Source organism: Mustela nivalis (assembly GCF_964662115.1).
Source record: "Mustela nivalis genome assembly, chromosome: 7".
Lineage (NCBI taxonomy): Eukaryota > Metazoa > Chordata > Mammalia > Carnivora > Mustelidae > Mustela > Mustela nivalis.
The window spans coordinates 107,870,213-107,894,334 of NC_139026.1; the positions used below are offsets into that span (position 1 = coordinate 107,870,213).

General features: G+C 52.8%; 1 protein-coding gene across 5 annotated transcripts in view; it reads right to left on the minus strand.

Annotated features, from left to right (window-relative positions):
* Positions 1 to 3,686: 3,686 nt before the first annotated feature.
* Positions 3,687 to 24,122, minus strand: part of SLC6A13 (solute carrier family 6 member 13) — a 41,652-nt gene continuing 21,216 nt past the window's right edge. For all 5 annotated transcript variants that reach the window (XM_082738084.1, XM_082738083.1, XM_082738086.1 and 2 more), the window contains 12 exons: positions 22,581 to 22,721; positions 19,068 to 19,152; positions 18,302 to 18,434; positions 17,251 to 17,385; positions 11,572 to 11,675; positions 10,544 to 10,668; positions 7,686 to 7,798; positions 7,240 to 7,377; positions 6,419 to 6,521; positions 5,843 to 5,943; positions 4,457 to 4,627; positions 3,687 to 4,118 (listed from right to left, as the gene is read on the minus strand). In XM_082738084.1, coding sequence (XP_082594210.1) covers positions 3,996 to 4,118; positions 4,457 to 4,627; positions 5,843 to 5,943; positions 6,419 to 6,521; positions 7,240 to 7,377; positions 7,686 to 7,798; positions 10,544 to 10,668; positions 11,572 to 11,675; positions 17,251 to 17,385; positions 18,302 to 18,434; positions 19,068 to 19,152; positions 22,581 to 22,721 — 1,472 coding nt within the window. In that variant the 3' untranslated portion in view covers positions 3,687 to 3,995. The remainder of the gene's footprint in view (positions 4,119 to 4,456; positions 4,628 to 5,842; positions 5,944 to 6,418; positions 6,522 to 7,239; positions 7,378 to 7,685; positions 7,799 to 10,543; positions 10,669 to 11,571; positions 11,676 to 17,250; positions 17,386 to 18,301; positions 18,435 to 19,067; positions 19,153 to 22,580; positions 22,722 to 24,122) is intronic.

Below are 24,122 nucleotides of genomic sequence, written 5' to 3' on the forward strand. Positions count from 1 at the left end.
GCAGTCTTATCTCCTCTCCTTTGCCCTGGAAGATAATAGCTGCCTTGTTGGCCCTGGACTCCTTTTGACTTTGAGCCCTCCTTCTTCAAACCTCACCCCAGCCCCTGCAGCTTCCCACCCCTAGTGGGTGTTCAGACCAATTAGTAAACTCTTGGAGGCTAGAGATCCTGTCTTTGCAAAAGGTGGAAATCCCTTCATTACCTGGAAAGCTTTTCTAAGATGGTTTCCAAACTGGGATGTTTCTGGAGACAAGAAGGAATATGGCTAAGTGACTCAGTTATCTTGCCGCTGTGAGAACCGTGAACCCCATAAAATGTTCTCCTCCCCCACCTTCATCTGAGCCCACGCTTTTGAGAGCCTGGCATGGAACCCGCTTCCTGAGCATCCAACTCTTTCTTGTCCCACTGCAGCGTCATTGTTTCCCAGACCAGAAATGTCTAAAGGATAGGGACGTGTTTCCCAATTCTTTGTTTCTGCCTTCAGCATTTAATAGAGTGCTGGTTCAGAGCGGGCACTGGATGTTTCTTGGATGGATGGAAGGAAGGAAGGAGGGATACAACTTGAGGGGAAAAAATTGACCCAGTTTTCCATTTTCTTGGAAAGGCGCTGCCCTCCCAGATTCAGGGGATAGATTAGGGCTTGGAGGAGTCAGCTCCTGCATTTCTTGGACAATACTGCTTGTGTTGGGTAGGACCCTGGGACCCCAGGACGCAGAGTTACTCTGCGCCTACTTGCCCACCACCCCCCAAATGCCTCGTTCAGGAAATGGGTAGCCTTTCTTCTGGGCCCAATGCCACTTGATGCCAGGGGCTGAGGAGGTCAGCAGACTGCCAAGATGCCTCTGAACTCTTCCTGGGCTTTTGTGTTTCATGGATGACCCAATGTTGTGGGGCTAGAGCATGGGGGGGAAAGGTGGATTTTCTCAAATGTGTCCCCAGGGCAGCTCTCCCTACACTCTCCACTGGCCTCCAACAACACACTGATCTAGGTCTTATTATTTCCATTTTATAGAGGAGAAAATGAAGGTTCAGAAAGGTGAACTGACCCAAAGTCACATAGCAAATAGGTAGGAGGGCTCGGACCCAAGCCAAGACGGCAAGCTCCTATAAAGGAGTACACTGGGCTGACTGTGAAACGTCAGAGTTGGTGCACATTTATCTGAGGGTGAGGAAGGAGGCGTGTGCGAGGTCTGCGGTGTGTGACCCAAGGCTCCAAGGCGGCCCCGTGGGCTCAGCGCCTTGTCGGTTCCTCCCAGTCTGCAAGGCCTCTGCCTGCAGCTCCAGGATACTGTGTCGCTTCTCTCCATTCTATAATCACTTGCCCAGGCAACCCTGCACCTACCTTTTGATTTTTTTTATTGTCGTCGTTGTTGTTTTAGGATTTATTTATATCAGAGAAAGAGCGTGCACGTGCAAGGAGGTGGGGGTAGAGACAGAGGGAGAGAAAGCCTCAAGCAGACTCCATGCCGAGCGCTAAGCCACATGACCACGACTTAGGGCTCAAACCCACTATCCCGAGATCATGACCTGATCCGAGACCAAGAGTGGGACGCTTAATTGACGGAGCTACCCACACTCTCCTGTGCCTGCCTTTCTTCTCTAACAGGTGGGGCTGCTAGGTCAGAGAGGTCCCCTTTCTTTTGTGTCTTCCTCCTCGAAAAACCGCAGGATCCAGTTTCCGCCCTTCCAGGCAGAGAAAGCAAATGGGACAGATAGCAGCCCCTCCCCCACCATCTCCGTTAAAGCCTAGTGCAGGTATTCCTGCTCCAGTTCCCGACCCTGACACTGACAAGTGGCTCTTCTCTCACTGTCCCTGCCCCTCCCCCGGGGTTATTAGAGCAGATCGCCCTCATTCATCCCCTCCAACTGGTTTAATGACCTCACACCGCTTGGCACTGAATGACTGAAAGGGCTCTCACACCCATGACCACATTTGAGCCCTACAACAGGACCGCATTTAGGTGGGGGCACGGTATTCCCTCCGTCAGAAACACGCGAAGACTTCAGTTGCATGGGACTGCCACAAAGACAAGTTAGAGGCAGGTCAGGACTGGACCCTGCATCTCCTGAGCCTCGGGCCAATGGATTCTTTTCAGCCTGTATTAATGAATCTCCCATCTAGGATTCGAATAGCCATCACCGGACTGTAGGCAGGCATCCTCCTCCCTGGCCTCACAGCTGCTTGCAATTGTGGTCAGATGGCTGGCTGGAGAGACAGCACACCCTCAGAATGGCCTTCCCCACCCCTGCCCACACCTAAACCAGCAGCCTGCTTCCCAGACCCCATCCCTCCTTCTCATGGCATTTTGCTTTTCCTCCATAGCATCGGCCACAATTTGTCATTGCAGAAATGGTATCTATTTTGTACCATCATGAAGATAGCACAGTGTCACAGCAGTGACAACTCTGTGCCAGAACACAGCAGTGTTCTGGAAACATCGTCAGATGGATGGAGACGCCAGGTTTCCCTCGCACATTTTCTCCTCCCACCTTATGACCGTGACTGAGCCTGGCTCACTCGGGAGATGCCCAGCCAGGCACGGTGCAGGAAGGAGTAGCCGACACCAACAAGTGGGAGGGTCGTGACCACTGACTTTGATAATTTCTCCAAACAGCAACAAAAAATAAAAAACCTGAAGACTGGCAACAGTGTCAGCAGACTTTCCCACTAACTGACCTGTAAAACAAACTAGGGAAATCACCCAGGAATACTGTCGTTAGTCCGCAGCTCTGAGATTCGCAGACGCTCTCCCAGACACCAGCAGAAGAACCATCTGAGCAGAGGTGGGTCAGGCAGACACCGAAGCCTCCACACGTTCAGGGAGAAAGAAAGCACCGTGTTCAGGCACATACACACACACACATACCTATACACCAAGAGATAAGTGTGCCCCAGCTCCACACCTAAAGGCTGCAGACACACCTGTGTGATCATCTGGGGCCCAGACCACGGCCACTGCCACCCCCCTCCCCCACCCCCCAGGAAGGACCTGCCACCTGGATCCTCTCTGCAGCCTGACCCTAAGAGCTCTGGCCCAAACCTCAAGCCTTGGTCATGGCAGTGCCGCCCCCTTGTGGCCATGTCCAGCGGTGCCGCTTCTGGCATCCGCCCTGAGCAGAAGAGCGAGGTGGTCCTGAGGAAGTAGGGTCCCTCTGCTGGCTGAGCTGGGGTAGGACCCGTTCTGCCAGGGCTGGTGGCACCTGCTGCCTCAGGTCTGCAGTCACTGCTGTCCCTCGCGTGCTCAGGTCTCAGGACCTGGGCGGGCGTGCGCGTGCACACACCGTTTTGGCAGGCAGGATCAGGGAGGGAGGGGGCAAGGGGAATGTGGGGGGAAAGAAGCCCAAGCATCACGCTTTCCTCTTCCTTCCTCCAGCTAGGGCTCAGCTCTCCCTCATGTCCCCCTCCATTGCCCTGCTTAGTCCGTGAACCGGAGGAGGAGGGAAAGGGCTCCGGGGAGGTGAGAGCATGGATGGAGTGTGACAGACCCCTCTGGTGTGAGTGTCTGAAATGGAGGGTCTCAGCTGGGTCCCACTGTCCTTTCCCTCTGCTCCTGGGCCACAAGAACTCAGGGAGAGAAGGAGAGACAGGGCCGAGAGGGGGCAGAGGGGGGTACTCTAAAGCCACAACTTTACAGTGAGATGGTGCTCAAGGCAGCCAAAGCAGGAACTAGGCGGAACAGCCAGCAGTTGGTGGGAAGAACATGGATTTAATGGAATGAAAGGTAAGAGGGACAGGGCTCCCGCTCCACCCACCAGCCCTCACCTGGCCTCCCAAGGCCTGTCTCAAAGGGGGCGCTCTTGATACCAGCATCTCACACCTGTTTGGCCAGCCCTGGAGCAGGAAAGTTCTGGAAGGAGGAGCCCAGCCCCAAGCAGATTCCAAACCATCCCCTTGTGTCTCATCTACCACAGGTGGAGGCAGAGATGCCCAGCGGAGTGGCTTCTGCAGCTGGTCCCCAAGCCAGGCCCATGGGCATGATCCCGGGCCCCACGGCCCTAGCAGTGAGACTCTAGCTCTGTGAGTATGAGAAGCGACGTCCTGGGTGTGGCAGGGGCTGAGGGTTCTGCTCGCTTCCATCCAGGCAGGTCCTCAGCTGGGCACATGAGCTGGCGAATTCTCTGCAAGGCAAGTGGAGGTGGCTCTCGTGAGCTGGTGGCAGGGGCATGGCTGCCCGCCGCCTTCATCAGCTCATCAGTGTCTGCCTGCCGCCCCCCCCCACCCCCCACACACATGCCCTCCAAGTGGCCGGGTGCCAACCCCCACATCCCAGCCTGTGACTTGGAGGCATCAGTCTCTTTCTGAGAGTTGTAAGAACTCACTTTGTCCCTCCCCGGCAGCCTTTCCAGGCGTGGTGTCACCCCCGTGTCCCAACTCCTACCCTGGTGGATATCGGTCTATCCTCATGGGGCCCTATGTCATCGTCTTGTGTTCCTGTCCCTCCCCACAAACCCCCTACCTCTCTGAAGGAGCCCTTGAGGGTCCCGAGTTTATAGAAGCTCCAGGCGGGAATGCAGACCATGGAGGACAGAGCCAGGAACCAGCCCAGGGCATCACCCCACCACGGGTACGTGTACTTTTTATTATAGGTCAGTGGAGTGTACTTGATCAGAGAGAAGAGGAAGGTGGCCTGAGGAGGAGAGGAGAAGAGAAAGGGGCTGGGAGAGCAGGAACCTTGTGCCCTCCACACCCCCTGGAAGAGCTGGCAGAGACCCTTCACTCTGCAAGCCTGGACTGGCCTCCAGGCTCATCTGAGTCAATCAAACCACAACCCTCAACCACAGTCTACTAAAAATCCACACATTCTCAACAGAACATCCAGGGCGCCTCCCCTCTCCCTGCAGGGCCCCGTGCCCCCTGTGCACCTCTACCGGAGCTGGCCCTCAGCTAGGAAATGGTCATGAGACTGTTAATGTTTTCAGGTGCTTAAGGCTCCAGCACCATCAGGTGAGGCTGCGAGGTCCTCAAGGGCAGGGGGTCGTACCTCCTTCCCCCTGGGCCGCATTTACACCCTGTAAGTGGGCACTTGGGGAGCAGCAGACATACAAGATAAAGCCCCAGGAGGCAGCACCCCAGGGCTTACTGCTCAGAATCTGCAGCCAAGCTGCTGGACTTGATCCCAGCTCACTGCTATTTCCTCGATAGGGCAAATGGCTGACCCTCTTTGGCTTCAGCTTCATCCATAAAATGAGTATGAGAGTAATTCTTCATGCAGTCCTTGTGCAGATCAAGTGGGTTAAAACGTGCAAAGCACCTTATTCCTGGCACAAAGTGTGAGCTCTGTAATGGTGTTCTTATAATTGCTGTGGTTACTAGTACCACCACAAGCAGCCCAATGCCCTTGGGTTGCTGTCCTGCCTGTGACATTCGACTCACATCGTGGTGTTGGTCAAACCATCTGGTAGCTCTGGACCTCGGTTTGACCTTCTGTGAATTGGAAAGGAAGCATCTACCCTGCTAACCATTTTCTTTCTTTTTTTTTTTTTTAAAGATTTTTTTATTTATTTATCAGAGAGAGAGAGAGCACACAAGCACAGGCAGACAGAGTGGCAGGCAGAGGCAGAGGGAGAAGCAGGCTCCCTGCCGAGCAAGGAGCCCGATGTGGGACTCGATCCCTGGACGCTGGGATCATGACCTGAGCCAAAGGCAGCTGCTTAACCAACTGAGCCACCCAGGCGTCCCCCTGCTAACCATTTTCTAGAATCCAATGGGAGGAGGAGTGAAAATGTAAAATGGTTTTCAGTCCCTGTGGAGAAGTCCCCTCTAGAGCTAACAGCCTATCTACCCTCCTACCACCACCATTTCTCTTTGCCTTCATGTCACTTTACCCCTGAGGTTCTCTTACCGTGCACACAGCTGGGGTGAGGAAGAGCCAGCAATATTTGATGAGAGGCCATGGTCTGTATCCAATCATATCTTCAATGTTGTCATAGAAGCGCCCGGCTCCTACCAGGAAGAAGAGAAGGAAGGAAAGGGGGAGAAAGGACATTCTTCAGCATCCAAGGCACGGGACAGATGGGCAAGGACCAAGAAATAGAAGATAACATGGTTGTCTTTCCAATGACTGCTGGGAGACTCTCTTCCCCAGGGATTCATAGGCATACATGGCGGGGGCCAGGCCTTAGCATAGAAAGACAATAACTTTCTGATCGTCAAGGTCAAGAGCTGAAGAGGTTTGGCTAGGACAGGCTAGGATGGGCCCACTCGGGGCAGTCTGGATGCGGCCATGACCAGGAGGGTGCCGAAGCAACCTCCGGAGGGCCCTTCCAATGGTAGCAATTTAGGATTCTTGAGATTTTTGAGGTCAAGCAGAGGGGGCGTTCCAGGAAAAAGTGTGTGAGAACAGCAGATGACTCTTAGTCCAAGGGCCATGAGGTGGCGGTGAGCCCTGGGGTTAGGCCCCGGGGAGAGGGTCACTCACCATAGACCCAGGCCACACACAGGGACTCAAAGATGGCCACAAACAGGAGGCACATGCCACTGGCAGCGTAGTAGTCAAAGAGTTGAAATACGTACATACCGCCCTGCCGGGAGAGAGAACAGACCAGAACTGTATCCGGAGGAAACAGACAGATTTACCCACCCTGGCCTCCAGCCTCACACCCACAGGCACAGAGCAGACCTGGTGATCATGGGGGACAGATATTAAAACAGAATATAGTTTGTGAGCTGGGAGGCACTCGGGCCAATAGGAGACAATAAATTTTTTTTTATTATTTTCAGAGGGAAGATAGATAAAACAGACGGCTATTGTTAGCTCATCCCTGAGAACATTCAGGGATTGACCCAGAAGTCCGAGACGACGTGTGTACTTTTTGGCGGAGGATCAGGACAGAGGCCATCATCAGTACTGTGAAGACGACAAACTCCATCTCCTTCCTTCTCCCTTGAGACAAAACACAGAATAGCACCCATCCCCAGGGCTCCCTTTCTGCCTTTGAAGTCTTTCCCGGGAACGTGGTTCAGCTGCCTGAGAAGTCATGGGAGCTTGCTGGAGAGGCCATTTTTCCTAACCCAGAACTTCCTGACCATCCTTCTCATACCTCTTAGCTTACCGTGGAGCCAAACCACCCCTCAGCCGCCCCCAGAGGTGGGTGGCTGGTGTTCCCAGGGCAGAGGAAGGCCTCACCTACTGGGTGCTGGCTGTGGCTGGGAAGGGATGGAGTCCCAGGGCCCTGAAGCCTGGGAGCTTGGCTTCTCCTCCTCCCCCAGTCCCCACCTCCACAGCTCCCGGACCCTCACCTCTGTGAGCATGACGAGCCCGACAAAGAAGGAGGTGACAGACACGCCCAGAATGAGGAGCTCCCTCCGGTTCTTCTTGCGGAATACACGGGGGTACATGTCCACCAGCGCCGTCACCAGGCTTTCTACGCACACAAACTGGATGAGAGGGCAAAAGAATTGGAGGGAAAGAGAGCGCCCAAAATAGGCTGCTGCCGTCAGCCACCTCTGGCTTCTTGCTCCCAGGCTCAGGCCTGCCCCGGCGCTCCAGTACCCGGCACCGTCCTGGTGTGCTCAGGTCTGGACCTACCCTCTTGGTCCCTAGACGGGCCTCCACCTGAGACCTTCACCCGGTCCCCAATTTTCCTAAGGTCCCTCGGGACATCGGGCTCAACCTCCTGTCCACGCCTTCCCACCCTCCAGCCTGCACACATCCACTTATCTCTCGCACGACCGCTTCTTGATACCTGGCTGTCCAGTCCCAGGAGGACGACCATGAAGAAGAAGCAGCAGGCCCAGAGAGGAGAGAAGGGCAGCATCACCACGGCCCGGGGGTAGGCAATGAAAGCCAGGCCAGGGCCTACAGCAAGGAGCAGAAGAACACGGCCCAGTGCCTGGGCTGCCTCCAGACCACATGAGATCCCAAGGCTGCCCGGTGCGGGTGATGGAATCACAGGAGCCAGAGGAAACCTCACCCCAAGTTTCCATCATCGCCCCCACCTAGCCTGGGAGAAGCCATCCCAACCTCCACCTGGTGCCCATATCTCCAAGGCACCCCCCACTGTGTTCTTGTTGTCAGGAACAGAGCAGAACCTCCTAGAAGCTGTGGCTGTAAGGGGCTTCGGGAGACGCAAAGGGGGAAGATCACCTGCATTTCTGTGAGCTCTACCCCAGATCCTCAGGGCTCACTCTTGGGATCTACTGCCCCAAACCAGAGGTTTCACCCTTAAAAAGAGCTTAGAGGCCAGGCAGGCCACGTACATTTGTTTGTTTGTTTTAAAGATTTTTATTTTATTTATTTGAGAGAGAGAGAGAGATCACAATTAGGCAGAGAGAGAGAGAGAGGGAAGCAGGCTCCCTGCCGAGCAGAGAGCCCAACTCAGGACCAGATCCCAGGACCCTGAGATCATGACCTGAGCCGAAGGCAGCAGCCCAACCCGCTGAGCCACCCAGGTGCCCCGGCCACGTGCATTTGTGCCGCTGACCCAGAGTCAAATGAGCGCAGGCGGGAGTTGATGAGACCTGCTGCTGTCATGACTCCACCACGGCAATCGGCGAGTTCTTTCTAGAAGACACTCCCAAAGAAAATACCTCCAAGGACTAGGTTGAGCCCGGGGCCACCAGTCTGCCACCTCTGCACCCAGAGCCTTTTCTGTCATTCAGAAAAGGCTAGGAGTGACCGGGCATTCATTTCAGAGTACCACTGATGTAACAGTCTCTCAGATTAGCTGGCTCAGACGACGGGAGCTGATACACCTGCCCATGCCTGGCTTCATCCAACAGAAGCTTCCTCGGAGAAACAGTAGGACTAGGATCTTGGATGGCCGTTTACCTCCTCGAGCCCCCACTCACCACACTGGAGGGATGGGGATAATCCCAGTCCCGCCTCAAAGCTTTCCATCGCTGGGGCAGGCAAACTGCTTCCTGCAGTGCCTGGCATTGAGCAAATGTTTTATAAAAGTGAAACAATACAGGGATGCCTTGGTGGCTCAGTCAGTTAAGGTTAAGCATCTGCCTTTGGCTTGGGTCATGATCCCAGGGTCCTGGGATAGAGTCCCGCATGGCGGGGGGTGTCCCTGCCCCGCAGGGAGTCTGTTTCTCCCCTATGCCGCTGCCTGCTGCTCTGCCTGCTTGTGCTCTCCTCTCTCTGACAAATAAATTTTTAAAAATTCTATTTAAAAAAAGTGACAAAATATCAGGTTTCCTAAGAATCAGTGATGTCAGTTCCCAGTGCTTGGCCCTCTGTGTAACAGGGCACGCTTGGGTAGGCCATGATGGAACACTGTCTTGAGGCAGAGGGCAAGAGGGTGGTCCTCAAGAGTAGGGAAGGGCAGGAGACATTGACAGCTCACTCAGGTAGGGGACTGGTTCTTGATTAAAAGCAATAATAGGGGGGCGCCTGGGTGGCTCAGTGGTTAAGCCACTGCCTTCGGCTCAGGTCATGATCTCAGGGCCCTGGGATCGAGTCCCGCATCGGGATCTCTGCTCAGCAGGGAGCCTGCTTCCTCCTCCTCTCTCTCTCTCTGCCTGCTCTCTGCCTACTTGTGATTTCTCTCTGTCAAATAAATAAATAGGATCTTTAAAAAAAAAAAAAAAAGCAATAATAGGGGCCGCCTGGGTGGCTCAGTGGCTTGAGCCTCAGACTCTTGGTGTCAGTTCAGGTCCTGATCTCAGGGTCCCAAGACTGAGCACCCCCCACCCCATGGGACTCCGCACTCAGTGGGGAGTCTGCTGACAGTCTTTCCCTGTGCCCTCTCTCCCCATTTGTGTGAGCACTCACACACTCTCTCTCTCTTTCTCTGTCTCTCTCTCAAATAAATATTTTAAAGAATAAAATAAAGCAACAACAGGGGCACCTGAGTGGCTCAGTCAGTTGAGTGTCTGCCTTCAGCTCAGGTCATGATCTCAGGGTCCTGGGATCGAGTCCTGCACCAGGCTCTGGGCTCAGAAGGGAGCCTGTTTGAGATTCTCCCTCTGTCTCCCTCTGCTCTCCGTCCCTCCCCCTGTTCCTGCTCTCTCTCTCTCTAAAATAAATAAATAACTCTTTTTAAAAAATAATAAAAAATATAAAAGCAACAACAACCATATTTTGTTAAATACGGCATGGTGAAGAGGAGGAAACTCCACGCCAACATAAACTTATCTTCCAGATACATTTTGGAGGGGGCAAAACAAGACAAAGGGCAGAACAGCATCTATAGTTTTATATCAGTTGGTTTTCTAGAAGGGGGGTTAAGAGATAGAAATAGTACTACGTGCTCAGCTTGCATGAATGTTCACGTACGTGCGTATGTGTATGTGGGTCTTTCTCTTCTCAAAGATGCCTAAAATGTTTCTGCAAGGAGAAACAAGAGCCTGACCATGTTGGCTGCCTCCAGGGTAAGGAAGTGGAGGCCAGGTGTGGGCAATGCTCCCCATCCACCCCTCTGCCCTTTGAAGCTGGGGTGAGTGTGGATGTGCTCCCCCAGGTCTTCCCAGGGACGCGGCCACCAAAGGGTGAACACCCCAGGGTAGGTGACATTAGAAACGTGTCCAGACCCCAGTTGGCGAAGGTTCAAACAAAGCTCCCAGAGCCCAGCCCTGGCACGCAGCCCCCAGCACTCACCAGACTCAGCCACCTCAGAGATGGGCACCCCCTGTTCCTGGGACATGAAGCCCAGGACGGAGAAGATGGCAAACCCGGCCACGAAACTGGTGCCACTATTGAGGAAGCAGAGGGCGATGCAGTCCCTGCAGGGCAGGCGGGAGACAGAGATGGGCCGGGTCAGCACGAGGATGCCAGCAGGAAGCCCCTCAGGTGGGCAGACAGCCTCAGCCCTCCGCGCAGGCCAGAGGGGGGCTGCCAGCAGGATCCCGATGAGCATTCCAGGCCTGGGTTCTGCCACCCCCCCCCACACTCCTCAATCTATTAGCTAAGACTTGGACTCAGTCACAGTGGTCCCAGAAGAATAAGGTTCTAAGGAAGTAATATACTCATCTAAAAATTAGGAACTGCTGCAGAGCTTCCCTGCTCCACCCCTGCCCTATTGCCACTACCCCTCTCAGGACGCTTCCGCTCGGACACAATTCAGTCTGGCATGCTAATGTGGAGGCTATGGACGTGGGCAATCCCAAGCAACATGTGATTCTCATCCCCCCAGATCTGATTTTGAAAGACGGGACTTGATTTTTTATTTTTTATTTAGCTTGAACTTGGCTGAGATGCTCTGATATGAAGCCAGGAGGCTGGAGGCAACCCTGGGACGGGGGGAGGCATGAGATGGGGAGCAATGAGGTAAAAGTAGGTGAGGGTTCAGCGTTGGCTGGGGCAAATGAGGCTCCACTGCATGGCACAGTGAATGACTTCCCAGGTTCAAGCCCACAAACCTCTCCACTAGCCAGAGGGCTGGACCCCGTGGTGGCTTCCCAGCCAACCACAACCACCCCAGCCTTTGGAGGAAATCCCACTGCCCATGCTATCCTTGGCTCCCCTTCAGCAACTGGTGGCCCTGGGGCACGGGAAAGTGGGGGTGAAGATGGGTAGGGGGGAGACAAATCCATGAGCTGCTGCACCCTTCAAAGCACCCAGACCTAGCACACTGGCGGGGCAGGGGAAAGGCAGGACGGGGACCCGGGCCCCACCCCTCCAATCACCTGTAGCAATTGTTGTTGTACTTGTTGTAGCTGCCCAGGGCGGTGAGGCACCCCAGACAGATGGCGAAGGAGAAGAAGATCTGGGTGCCCGCGTCCATCCACACCTACGCAGGGAAAAGGCAAGAACGTTACACCCCAGTAAAGCCAGGCTGTCAGGGCTCCATGGCACACACAGGCCTGTGGCTGAGCCGAGCGCTGGCTAGCAGTGGCTCAGCCTGCAACCCGACTATCCCAACAGGCCCCTGGAGGGCATTTCTTGGGCACTACCAGAATGGCGTGGGCAGTAGCCTCTGGGAGAAGCCTGGAGGACCCAGGGAAGAGGATTCTGGGAAAGAGTTCTAGGACTAAGCCAGGCCTGGCACCAACTTTCCACAACAGAAACAAAGTCCTGGTTCTTCCCCTACTTTCTCCCTTCCTGGGTCCTCCTCGCAACGGGGTTGGAAGGAACCCAGAGGACAGGATCTCTGGACCTAGGGGGTCCTTCATATCAGCGCCATGGCGAGAACATATCTTTGCCCCGCGCCCCTCAAAGTCCTCTATCTGGAAAGCAGAGTCATCCTCAGCTCACAAAAGCAAGAGGCTGAACAGGAATGCACGTGCTGTGTACTCCTTGGGGGGATGAGATCTGAAGCTAAACCCGGGGCCGGTGAGGACCATTATTGTCTCAGCTGGCCGAGCCGGCCCGGACATGTTATGATTTAGATTTAACAGCTACAATAACATCCCGAGGAGAAAGCACATCAAGGCGAGCAGGACTGGGCAACCCTCCTGATCTGCAGGAGGTAGGGTCCCTGGGCCGCAGACCCTTCCCAGGTGCCTCCTGTCTTCAGAGGATGCAGCACCACAAGGGAACACTAAGCTACAGGCGCAGAAAACACTGGGCCTAACCTTTCATTTCTTGCCTTTGCCTCGCCCTCTGCTAACAGCCCCCAAACAGAACCCTGCTTTCCTTCCTTTGATGTCAAGCTCCCAGTACCCACATCCACCAAAGCCTCAGCTGCTGGCCCGCCTCTCCCTGCTTCCCTGACCATCACCACCACCCCTGGCCTCCCTCACGGTCTTGTCACGCGCGCCCCTGCTAAACTGCCCATTTCTCCCAGCACTGGGGTGGGTCCCGGGGACCCAATAGCAAGCCCTAGTTGTGATGTCAGGTCTCTAGGACTTAAGAAAACTGCAGAAATCTGCATTATTTTCAGAGCTTCCTGAATGATCCTAGTGTCAGCCGGAGGCGGGAATCCCGGCCCTACAGGCCCTGAGAACCAGCACCCGGAACCCGCCCAGGGCACCCACTCCTCTCGTTGTATTCCACTTTTGTGGGACGCGGAGCAGAGTGGGGAAAGATGGTGAAGAAAAGGGGAGATCATCTCTGGGCTCCTATCCCTTCTGCTCACTGTGAACCCCATCCCCACAGAGGCTGTGAAGAGTCACCTCAGGAAGTCAGTGACTGCGGGTCCCTCTGTTCTGTTTCATTCCTTCTCACTGGGTTACTGGTGGGACCCTGTGGCTGGAGGCTCTGAACTTGGGCAAAGGTCTGACCTAGGTCCAGAGAGGGAAGCCTGGGAGACACCCCTCTCTACCTGGGGACCCACAACCGCCAGCCCAGGTGGCCGCTCCCCAGTGGGCCATCCAGGAGATAGCCCAGGAGCCTGCCCAGCCTCGGGTCTTGGAAGTTTTCTTCCCGGGCCTGGCAGTGCCCGTGAGTTACCGGGGAAACTCTCCGCTGCCCTCAGAGACATTCTGTGGTTCCCCACACATAAGCAGGGGCCGCAACCCCCATGGTGATGAAGTTTCACGAACTTGGCCTTGGGAAGAAAAAATAAGAAAGACTGTGACTTGGCAGTTCACCCTGCCCTGAGGGGGACAGACTATGACTGGGTTGGGGGCAGAGGTTAATGAGAACAGAAGAAAATGCAGCAGGAGGGCTGAGAGTTCAGAGGGTGAGGGTCAGACCTAGAGCCTCTGACTAAAACCCGCTCCCCAGCAGCTTGGCAAGCCCCCCGCTCTTGGCCCAGCTGTGGCTTGACAAGCCTGCTGGGATGGGGAGAAGAAAGGGGTCAGAGGAAGGGCCGCAGGAACAAGTAGAGCTGGCTGTTCTGTTCCCCACCACAGGCGACCTGCTCCCTGACCACGCCAGCAGTTCTGGTTTCTAAAACAAAGCCCCAGTGTGTCTTTGGCTACGACAGGAGACTGATCAAGAATAAAACAAGTGTGAGAAACACCTGGTTGAGTGTGGGCAAAAGGAGAGTGAGGTCTTTGCGGGGAGCAGAGGACAGAGACCTCTAAGATCCAGGTAGGAGGTTTTCGACTTTGAGCTCAATCCCAAGGATGATTATGTTCACTATTTTTAGGAAGGCACTAGTGTGTAATGGAAAAAGCCTGGGCTTCAGAGTCGCACTGAATTGGGTTCGACTCTTAACTCTATTAATTCCTAGCTGTGTGATCTTGGGCAAGTCCCTTAACCTCTCCGAACCTCACTCTTCTCCTCAGGGAAATGGGTACAATAAGAAATAAAAAAATATATGCAAAATCCTCAGCACATAAATAAGTATTAGTTCCCTGTCCCACCTTCTGGAATAGTGAAAAGCAGCCCTGAAAACTTTCACATTCATACTCTTTGGAAAATGTATATCATGGTCATCAGGACAGCAGACTCTGTAAGACCACTTCATAAAACCCAAGCTCCCCCGCGTGCTAGTTCTTGTGGATTTGGGGCAAATTTCTTAACGTTTCTACGCTTGAGTTTCTTCATCTGTAAGATGAAGCCGACAGGCATTTGTGGGGCTGCGTGGGGGCTCCCCAACGTCACGCCCTCAGTAAAAGTGCCTGGCAAACAGTTAGCACTTAATAAATGTGTCAGCTCCTGCTGCTCTTTGTGATTACTGTGGTTACTTCCAAAAGGCAACTGGCCTTCCAGTGATCATGAGGTCGCATAGAAGTCAAAATAAAAAGACCCACTCTAATCAATGTTCTAACCACCTCCCTAAACAAGCCCTTCATTAGAAGAGCTTAACATTGAGATTTCAAAGGTTCCAAGAGGGCTCTTTGGACACCCTAAGTCCCTATCCATCTACCGAACAAAGGCAGCAGAACAAAGGGCCAGGCAAGGGAAAGAAAGGACTGCCCAGGAGAGTCCTGGTCTCCAGGAACCCCTCCAGCGTGTGAAAGGGATGAGCCCCAGGGAACACCGGGAGGGGCAGTGACCTGCTGGACTTGCAGCAAGCCTGGCAGGAAGAGAGGAGGGAGCCAGATGAACCCAGCATTGTCTCTGCCCACCTCCCCGCTCCCAGACTGAGTGCTTGGCAGACAGAGATGTCTTTGGTCTTTGTGTTGGCTGGCAGGAATTTCGCACCTTTCTCAAGGGCCAGGCAAATGCCAGTTGGAATTCTCACACTTCCTGGGAAGTGCCAACTACATTCAATTAGGGCTCTGGCAGGACCATCACACCTGCGGGCTGCTGCTCTGTTCATAACAGAGGCCTGGCTGCAGCCAGAGATGGGGACCCAGGGGCCAAGAAGGCTGCTGGGAAGCACAGACCAAGTCCGGCTCTGGAAACATCTCCCTCCTCAGGGCCTCAGGGGACGTGGAAGGCACATGTTCTCTGCGCAGCCTACAGCTGGCTGGAGTTGGAAGGGTGGTATCCTGGATGGCAGTGAAAAGAGGTTCTACTCCCCGCAGTGACCCAGACACAGAATCAGGCCTTGTTAACGCTCAGAGTTAAAGGCCATCTGGTCCACCTACTTTGTGTTTGCTGGAACAAACCTGTCACGTAATCAATAGATGTTGAGTAAACTTTTTGCTGAATGAATGAACTTTGAGAAAAACAAGGATGAGCAGATGGGGACTTTGCCCTCAAGAGATCATAAAGCATATGGGATTTGTCGTCATTTGGACCCAGATTCCAGCTGCAAATGTGAGGATGAAAAATGCATTAAGCTCTCTAGGCCTCCCTCTCTTCTAAAATGGGGTCACCTCACTGATCAGCCTTGAGGGTTAGCTGTGACACTGCACGTAATGACGATAGGACATAGTTAGGGCTCACTGTTGACTACAAACAGCTAATCAGAACAAATGAGGCATTGATCACTGAAGCCAAAAATCTGTTCAAGAAATACCAGAGCCTTCCGTCCTGTTTCTCTTTCAGCCTCCCTGCCGGTCCCCTGCCTGAACACAGGCTTCTCTTTCCAGCCCAACCCCCCAGATGAAGGCAGACGGCAGCTTGGCCCCTGGATCATCCCTCGGCTCTTCCAGAACAACACTGGAGCCCTCCTGCTCACGAGACCCAAGCCAGCCTCTATAGCCCTGACCTTCAAAGCTGGTCCCCACACCCTCCTGCTTGCCGCGACCCACAACACTTGGGCTCCAGAGACGTCAAAGAGCTTCCGAATCACAGAATAAAATTACACTTTGTTTGGCCAGCCCCTTACTTGCTGTGTGACCTTGGGCCTTGTTTTCTCACCTGTTCAATGAGGAGTTTGCCCTGGTTGATCTCTGGGGGCCTTTTAGCTTCAACAACCACAGTTCTACGCTTTGCTCCCTAGCCGGGCTACGGCCCATGTGCCTCGCGTGGAGATGAGGCAAAGGCAAGCCCCACCTCCATTGTGTCCAATAAACAGGGGAGGGAAGGATAAGCCCACAGTCCCCCAGATCGCTGAGCAGGACCTGGCACGCCAGGCTGCCAGGCTCCGTGAGAAGCTTTGGAAGACAAGTGCTCTGGCAACTTCTGGTCGCGGGCAGAACTCAGGATGGCAGGACTCAGCTCCGCCAGGGTGGCTGGGAACCGTGAGAAAAATGCAGCATCTGGATCCCACCCCCACCCCCACTCCAGGCCCTGTCCAGCAGGGACCTCAGCATTTGCAACGTGTGCGAAGCCATTGGCTGTTCTGGTCTCTTCTGTGCTGGGAGCCTCCCACCTTGTGTCTCCTCAGGGCCCCTTTCCAGACACAGAGAGTCCCTCCAGCACCCAAAGAGAGGGTGACCTCCATGCCAGGGAGCCACAGCACATAGGCGGGGCACGTAGCTGGGCAATGCATTTTAGGAGCCCTGGGGTGGAGCTTACCCACGCTCCCCTCTGGCCCTCCATACCTCCTGGCTTTGCCAGCTTTTCAAAATGGCTGCCAAACAGGAGAAGATAAGAAACCACCACCACCACCACCGCTGACAGGTGGTGGCTTTTCTTTCAGGTTCTGCTTTCCAAACCTCTCCAGGAAACAAGCAGCAGCACCCCCAGGGAGGGCCAGGCCTCAAAGAAGCTGGCTGAAGCCCACAGGACAGGAGGGACGGGCCGGAGAGAAGGGAGGAGGCCGGGGCCTCTGGACAACTGATGGGAAACTCAACACCAACCCAGCTGGCCGTGGGAGGGGCTGGGGAACTAAGGGACCTTGGAATGGGCCACGTGGGCAGAGGGAGGAAACCAGAGGGGCTGGTGGAGGGGTAAGAAATCAAGCTGAGAACACCAATAGGAAAAGTGGGAGAGTGGGAACAGGCTGGAGCCCCTGAGGACAAGGCCTGGGCTCCCTGGCGGCTGCGAACCAACAGGGGACCACAGACAGCTGCTAACACGTGGCCAGAGACACCCCCCCCCCCAACGCCACCATATACGCTGCCACAGGGTTTGGGCCAGGAGCAGGGAAAAAGCCTCTAGAGCCACGGGATGGCTGGCCCCTGTCTGTGGCTTCTTACCTGGGGATCCCACAGACGTGTGAGGTTGGGGTACAGGTAAAACTGAATTCCTCGGGCTGCCCCAGGCAGCGTCACCCCTCGAATTAACAGGACCACCAGCATGAGGTAAGGGAATGTGGCTGTGAAGTACACCACCTAACCAGAGGGCAGATGAAAGACAAGGAACCCGTGAGTTTGGGAGGAGGGACGCTGAGACCGACCAAGACTGAGACCGGCTACAGAGGCAGGAGGCGAGAGCTCCTCACTTTGAGCACACAGAGGAGGTCAAGACAGTTTGTCTCTGCCCCCTCCTTCTCCCCCCTGCAGCTGTTCCAGCTCCATCTGCCCTTGGCCCGAAGCCACAGCCTCCCCTAGCCCTCTCTCCCTCCAGCTTAACGCACCCACCTCCCCCTGACACGTACCCGGTAAATATCTGTTAAGTGACCGAATGAACTGGAGCATGCTCCGAGCAAAGGTGCTTAGATTTTTGGCAAGGGCTGTTGGGTACCAAAAACTCTCTAACACGTGATCCCTGTCCTCACAGGGCTTACATGCTTAGCGTAGCTGGGCAGCCAGATCAGGAAGGAAGCCTTGTCAGAGGCCTCCAGGGCAAGAGTCCAGAAGAACTCAGAATGCCCTCTAATGCCTCATACACTCTATGGCAGAGAGTGCCCACCCCCAAGTTCTCAGGGTGGTTGTGGATCATTTTGAGATGAATGGTCTCAGTGGGATTCTTTTTCCAAAGAACAGTTGAATAAATCAGGGAGCCACGATGGGTGTTCAATTTGCAACGTGCCCCCACATACGGCAAATTATTAGATCATGTTCCTTGGAAGTGTCCATCCTGCCTCTCTCTCTCCCACCTTTCCATTCCATTTCCCCACATACCAGAGTGCACAGGAGTGAAGCAAGGAGAGGCCCAGAACCAAGGGAGCCACATTCAATCTTGAGGGGCTCATTCCCTCCCATCCCCGACCAAGTTACAGCTCTGGGAGCTCCTGGGTGACTGGGCCGCCAGGGAGGGCAAGGAGTCCTGGGAAGAGAGAGGGGCCAGGAGCTCTCCAGCACGGACCTTGCCCGTGGACTTGACCCCCTTCCAGATGCAGAAGTAGCAGATGACCCAGGCGAGCAGGAGGCACAGGGCCAGCTCCCAGCGCAGGGCCCCCAGGTCATGGATGCCATCAGAGATCTTCAGGACCCGCCTCCTGGGGAGAGAAGGTTGGGCTGGGCTCCGCCTTTGCCCCCAGCCTCAGTTTTGAGGCCCACATGTCTCAGGCAGCAGAGTCATGCCTGCAGGCTCTCGTCCAAAGGCTTGTCAGCTCTTTTCGCTCAGATTCACAAGGCTCTCCTTTGCCCAGAGATGGGGATAGATAGCAAGGGAGACAACTAGAAACTGTTCCCAGGTTAAGTGTGGTCTGGGAGGCTGAGCACCAATTTAACCTAGAGAGGGAGGGGCAAACACATATACTCCCAACCAGGGTTTCAGGATGTGTTGATGTTAGGAATCACCAGGTGAACATGGATGTGAGGGAGGCGGGCTAGGAGGCAGCCTGCACGCAGCTGCAGGGCAGAGGGAATTAGGAGTGTCCACACACACAGGTGCGCCATCTAACATGGGGGTGGGGATGGGGGGGGAGGGAAGGCAGGTGTGGCCTAAGGAAAGTTGCAAAATTCTCATCTCTGAAACCCATTTCTGCATTAATCACGAATACAAGCCCAGCGGGGGGCAGGGGGGCAGGGGAAGCCACTTAGGTGACAGGGCCACCACATGAGCTCATCCCTATGCCCTCTTTTCCAACACACAGCCCACACTGGGATGGGGAGAGGGCCTCACTTACTCCCAGAACTCGATGACAGGAGAGGTGGCATTCTCAGAGGTCACATTCAGGGAGCCATTGGTCCTCTGGAACTCTACACAGTATTCTACCCGTGGGTCCCAGGGAAGGAAGCAAGAGAAAGGTCATTCACTATTTGGCCTGGCCAGAGAGAGGGGTGTGAAATTATAGGGCAATGGGAAGGAAGGGATCTGGAAGGAACTTGGCTGAAGTTGTCCATACACAACATCCTCGAACACAGGTAACTTCAACAAGCTTACTGCGCCTTCTCCCACATGACTTCACGGGCGGGTTTCTAAATGTCTGGGGACATACTCTTACTAAAGCATCATAAGATGGGATCACAAAGGGAACTCTGCTTCTGCCTTCTTCAAAGTTTGCAAATATTTCTAGGTCACTGCCTTGTATGAGGCACAATCTCTGAAGGATAATAACCTTTTCTAGGGAAGACATGTAGCAGAGTGGCCAAGAGTTTAGATACAAGGTCAGAAAGTTCTGGCTCGAATGCTGACCCTCTGGTCATTTGCTGTGTGGCTCTCTGACATCACTTTGCTCGACCCTAGAACGCACATAGTGATGCCCAGTTGTGAGACTGATGGGGGACTAAATGAAAACCTGAGTATAAAGCGCCCGGTAAGTAGTGGCTCTTAATTATTTGTAAATGACCTTGGAGTTTCACGATGGGGTGGGGGGCTTGCATTCTTTTTTACGTCGTGTTAGCATAATAATCGTAGAAAACTTTAAACCGGATAGTTTTCCCCATTGTACACATGGAGAAAGGGAATCTTCTTAGAAATGGCCTATTGCAGGTCATGAATCCAGCTCAGCAAGTTGTATGCCTTACCTCCACAACACCTGCCATCAGACCATTCTCATTACGGCCACCTGTGGGTCCCCACCATTTTGTGGCTCCTCCGCTGCCCTCTGCTTCCTACCCTTGCCTCCCTCGTGCAATCTCCACACAGCAGCCAGAATGATTTTGTTAAAATTTAAGTAACTCCACATCACATCTGTGACATAAAACTCTCCAATGAGCTTCCCACCCCACGCAGAGAAAGAAGATATGACCCCTATAATGGCCTCTGAGGCCCTTTTCAATCTACCACCATCATGTCTGACCTTGTCCCCTGGGGGGGGCCCCACTGACCTGCTCCGGCGATACCTGCTCCAGCCACACCCTGCTGTTCCCTGGACAGCAGAGTGTGGCACAAGGCCACCTCAGGGCCTCTGCACTGCAGCTGACTCCCCACCACCCCTCCTTCAGAGCACAACTCCTGTGTCATCTCAGTAAGGTCTTTCCTGATGATCCTATTGAAAATGACAACTGCCACCCCTAAAACTCCCAATTCCTCCTTCCCGTTATATGTTTCTCCCTAACCTTTCTTCTAACATAATACATATTAGGCATTTAATTTTGTTTACGGTCTGTGTCTCGCCATTAGGACAAAACCTCCATGAGGGCAGGGACCCTTGTGTGCCTTATCATAACCCCAGTGCTTAGAACAGAGCCTGGTACAGGGTAGGAACTCAATAAATGTCTGTTGAATGAATGCCCATGGAGTCTTCTTTCCACAGAACCCTCTCTCTCCTTGAAGCTTCAGCTTGCCCAGAAAAATGGTGTTTCATCTTGACAGGATGGGATGTCTTCTGCTACAAATGATGCTAGGCTCTGAGTAAAACCAGACTCACTAGGATAAATGTCAAAAATATCAAGAAGCAAAAGACTCGGGTATGGAATGTGCCTTGAGATTGTCTCAGAGATCCCCCAGTCAACCCCAAGGTTTGTAGGCCTCACAATACCCTGAAGCGAAAGCCCTAGGCCACCAGAAATTTGCAACATTTCTACAAAAGGAACTCCCCTGAGATCTGGATCAAATCAACATCTGACAAGCTGGTTGTCAAGGGTGATTTCAGGATAAATAGAATGAACAAATGGGGGAGGAAAGAAGGAAGGAGGGAAAAAAGAAAGAAAAAAATAATAATAAAGAAAATACTAGAATAGAACCAATTTTTAAGACTGGACTCATCCAACAAAATATTTTTATTGAGCGCTTATGATGTAGCCAGCACCAGAAAGTAAGTAAGTGCCACAGTGGAGTCAGGGCTCAGGGTAGGCACCACCAGGCATGTTTAAGAAGAACCTAAGGAGGGGTGCCTGGGTGGCTCTGGGTTAAAGCCTCTGCCTTTGGCTTAGGTCATGATCTCAGGGTCCTGGGATCGAGCCCCGCATCCTGCTCAGCAGGGAGCCTGCTTCCTCCTCTCTCTCTGCCTGCCTCTCTGCCTGCTTGTGATCTCTCTCTCTTTCTCTTTCTCTATCAAATAAATTTTTAAAAAATAAAAATCTTTAAAAAAGAAGAACCTAAGGAATCTAGGTCTGTGGGGGGAGGAGCCTCCAAGATTGGACTCTTCGCTTGCCAGCTGGTGGGATGAAGGTGGCAGAGATCAGCACCAGAACCTCCTAGAAAGGGATAACTGTCTGAGTGCCAGAGGGGCCTTGCTAAGCATTGCCAAGTGTGCCTCCTTGGCAAGCAAAGGGCTCAGACTCCTGGTCAGAACTGAATACCTCACCTAAGCAAAACAAAACAAACCAAAAAAGGAGTGATGGCACAGGTTGGGCCCCCGTGATGAGCACTGAGGGATATTGGGGCCGTGAGAGCAAGTGGAAATGTTGGGTCCAGGCAGGACAGTTCCCCACCTGTGCTGTCCTTGGGTTGGCCTCCAGCCCCATGGGGCTACTTACATTTAAGCTACTTAAAATTAAACGAAAACTTAAAAACTCAGGTCCTCACACACACTGGGCCCATGCCAACCTCTCCACAGCCACATGTTGCTGGCGGCTACCATGTTGGAGAGTATGGAGAAATTTTCCTCATCGCAGACAGTTCTCTTGGACGGCACTACCCTAGGGATTTTCAATCTTTGTACTTTCTACCAAATCGACTCAGTAGGCCTGTGGCCATGGGTGACTCCTGTTGTCTTCTAAGAGAGTCACAAGCAGTCTTACAAGCACAGGAGAAATTAAGCGTGTTTATAAATCATAAGGAAGATGCACAAAACAGCTTATTCCCTGGTTAAACCGAGATGGACTGTGAGATTGAAAGACCCAAGATAGTATCAGAAAGAAGACGGGAGGAACCAAGATAACGGACAAACAATACATACATCGAAGTGATCAGACTTCAAACTGCAAGAAATAAATGGCTAAACTACATAAAAAGAAATCAGGTCTATTTGCATAATCTGTGACTTCATAATCTATGAATTGAATACACTAACTTTTTAAAATTTGAGTACAGTTGAGAGACCGTTCTTTTTAGTGTGTGACATTTTGCCTGTGATGCTGGTGAATTCTCATGCTGATCTTTGATACAAGATTTCTGTGACCTACTTGGTGGATTATCTAGAATGTCCCAAGTTAAGGTTGGGGATGGGATGCCGGGGATATACGGATAACCTCAGTCCTGGTTTATGTGGCTGAGCAGCAAGAGGAAGGGGACTCACCAGGGATGACCTTACCTGTATTCCACTCGTGGTGGCAGCTTCCCCAGGGAAGGTCGATGGTGAAGCTGCTGAAGAGGTAGAAGAGGGCCCAGGCCAGGACAATGATGTAGTAGATGTTCAGGAGGACGACAATCATCTGGGAAGCATATCCGATGCCTGCAGGGCAAAACTGCAGAATTGGGCTAGGGACCATGGACAGAGTTCTCACACGCCCCCTCTTCCCCGTCCAGGAGGGGGTTTGCTCTCCACTGTCAGAGCTCTAGACAGCACTGGGACCAGGCGCCCGGCTCTCTCCTCTGCCTCCCTGGCAGGTGACAAGCGGCTTTTCTCCCTGCATTCCGTTGCCCTCTACCCGGGCTCCCTGTGTCCTTCCACCTTTATCGGTTCTGAAAATTCACTGATTTAAAGTTATTTTTTAAATGTTAAGACTAACTTGAAGATTCCAATAGTAAATATTCCCTGGAATTAAGCTGATGTCTTTTTGAAATATAAAAATACATGGTAAGAGCAGGAACAGGGGCGCCTGGCTGGCTCAGTCCATAGAGCATGCAACTGCTGATCTCAGGGTTGTGAGTTCAAGCCCCACATTTGGCACAGAGCTTATTTGGGAAAAAAAAAAAAAAAGGGCAGGTATTCACATGGGAGAAAATTCACATGGGAGAAAATACAACTAGATCCTCCCTAATATTTGCAGATGTGCAAAAGGAAACGATGGTGAAGTACCATTCTGCATAGATAGCCATAGTGAAATTTTTTACAAATGATGTAACTCAGTGATTTGCAAATTTGTCCACATATTAGAGTTACCTGAGAATATTTTTTAAAAATTTCAAAGTCCAAACCAGACCTGAGACCAATTAAATCACAATCTTTGGGGGCAGGGCACAAGCCTCAAGATATTTTGAAGGTCCCCAGGTGACTCCAATGTGAAGACAAGTTGGGGAACCGCAAATACCCAGAGTTGTGAAAGATACGGGGGAAAGGTGTTTACTCAAGCATAATGACATGGCAAATCAGTATAACATTTGCATAGGGCAATTTAATAAGCCAGACCAAGAGACATCAACTTGATTGTCCATTTGATCCAGTGATCCTAATCCTGGAAATCTATCCCAATGAAATAATCCAGAGAAAAGAGAGAAAAAACTATCTTAACAAATTCACAAGACAGCAGAATATAATAGCTTTATAAGTAATTGAAAATAAGCCAAAAGCCCCAAACAGAGAACTGTTAAGTAAATTATGATATATCCACTCCATTGAAGCTTATGCAATCATTAAATTAGTGTTATATAGAAAATGGAAAATAAGGGTGCCTGGGTGGCTCAGTTGGTTAAGCATCCTAACTCTTGATTTCGGCTCAGGTCATGATCTCAGAATCATGACAGGGTCATTAGATGGACCCCTGAATCATCAGCCTCCACACTGGCTGTAGAGCCTGTTGAAGATTATCTCTTTCAAGGGTGCCTGGGTGGCTCAGTGGGTTGAGCCTCTGCCTTCAGCTCAGGTCATGATCTCAGGGTCCTGGGATTGAGCCCTGCTTCGGGCTCTCTGCTT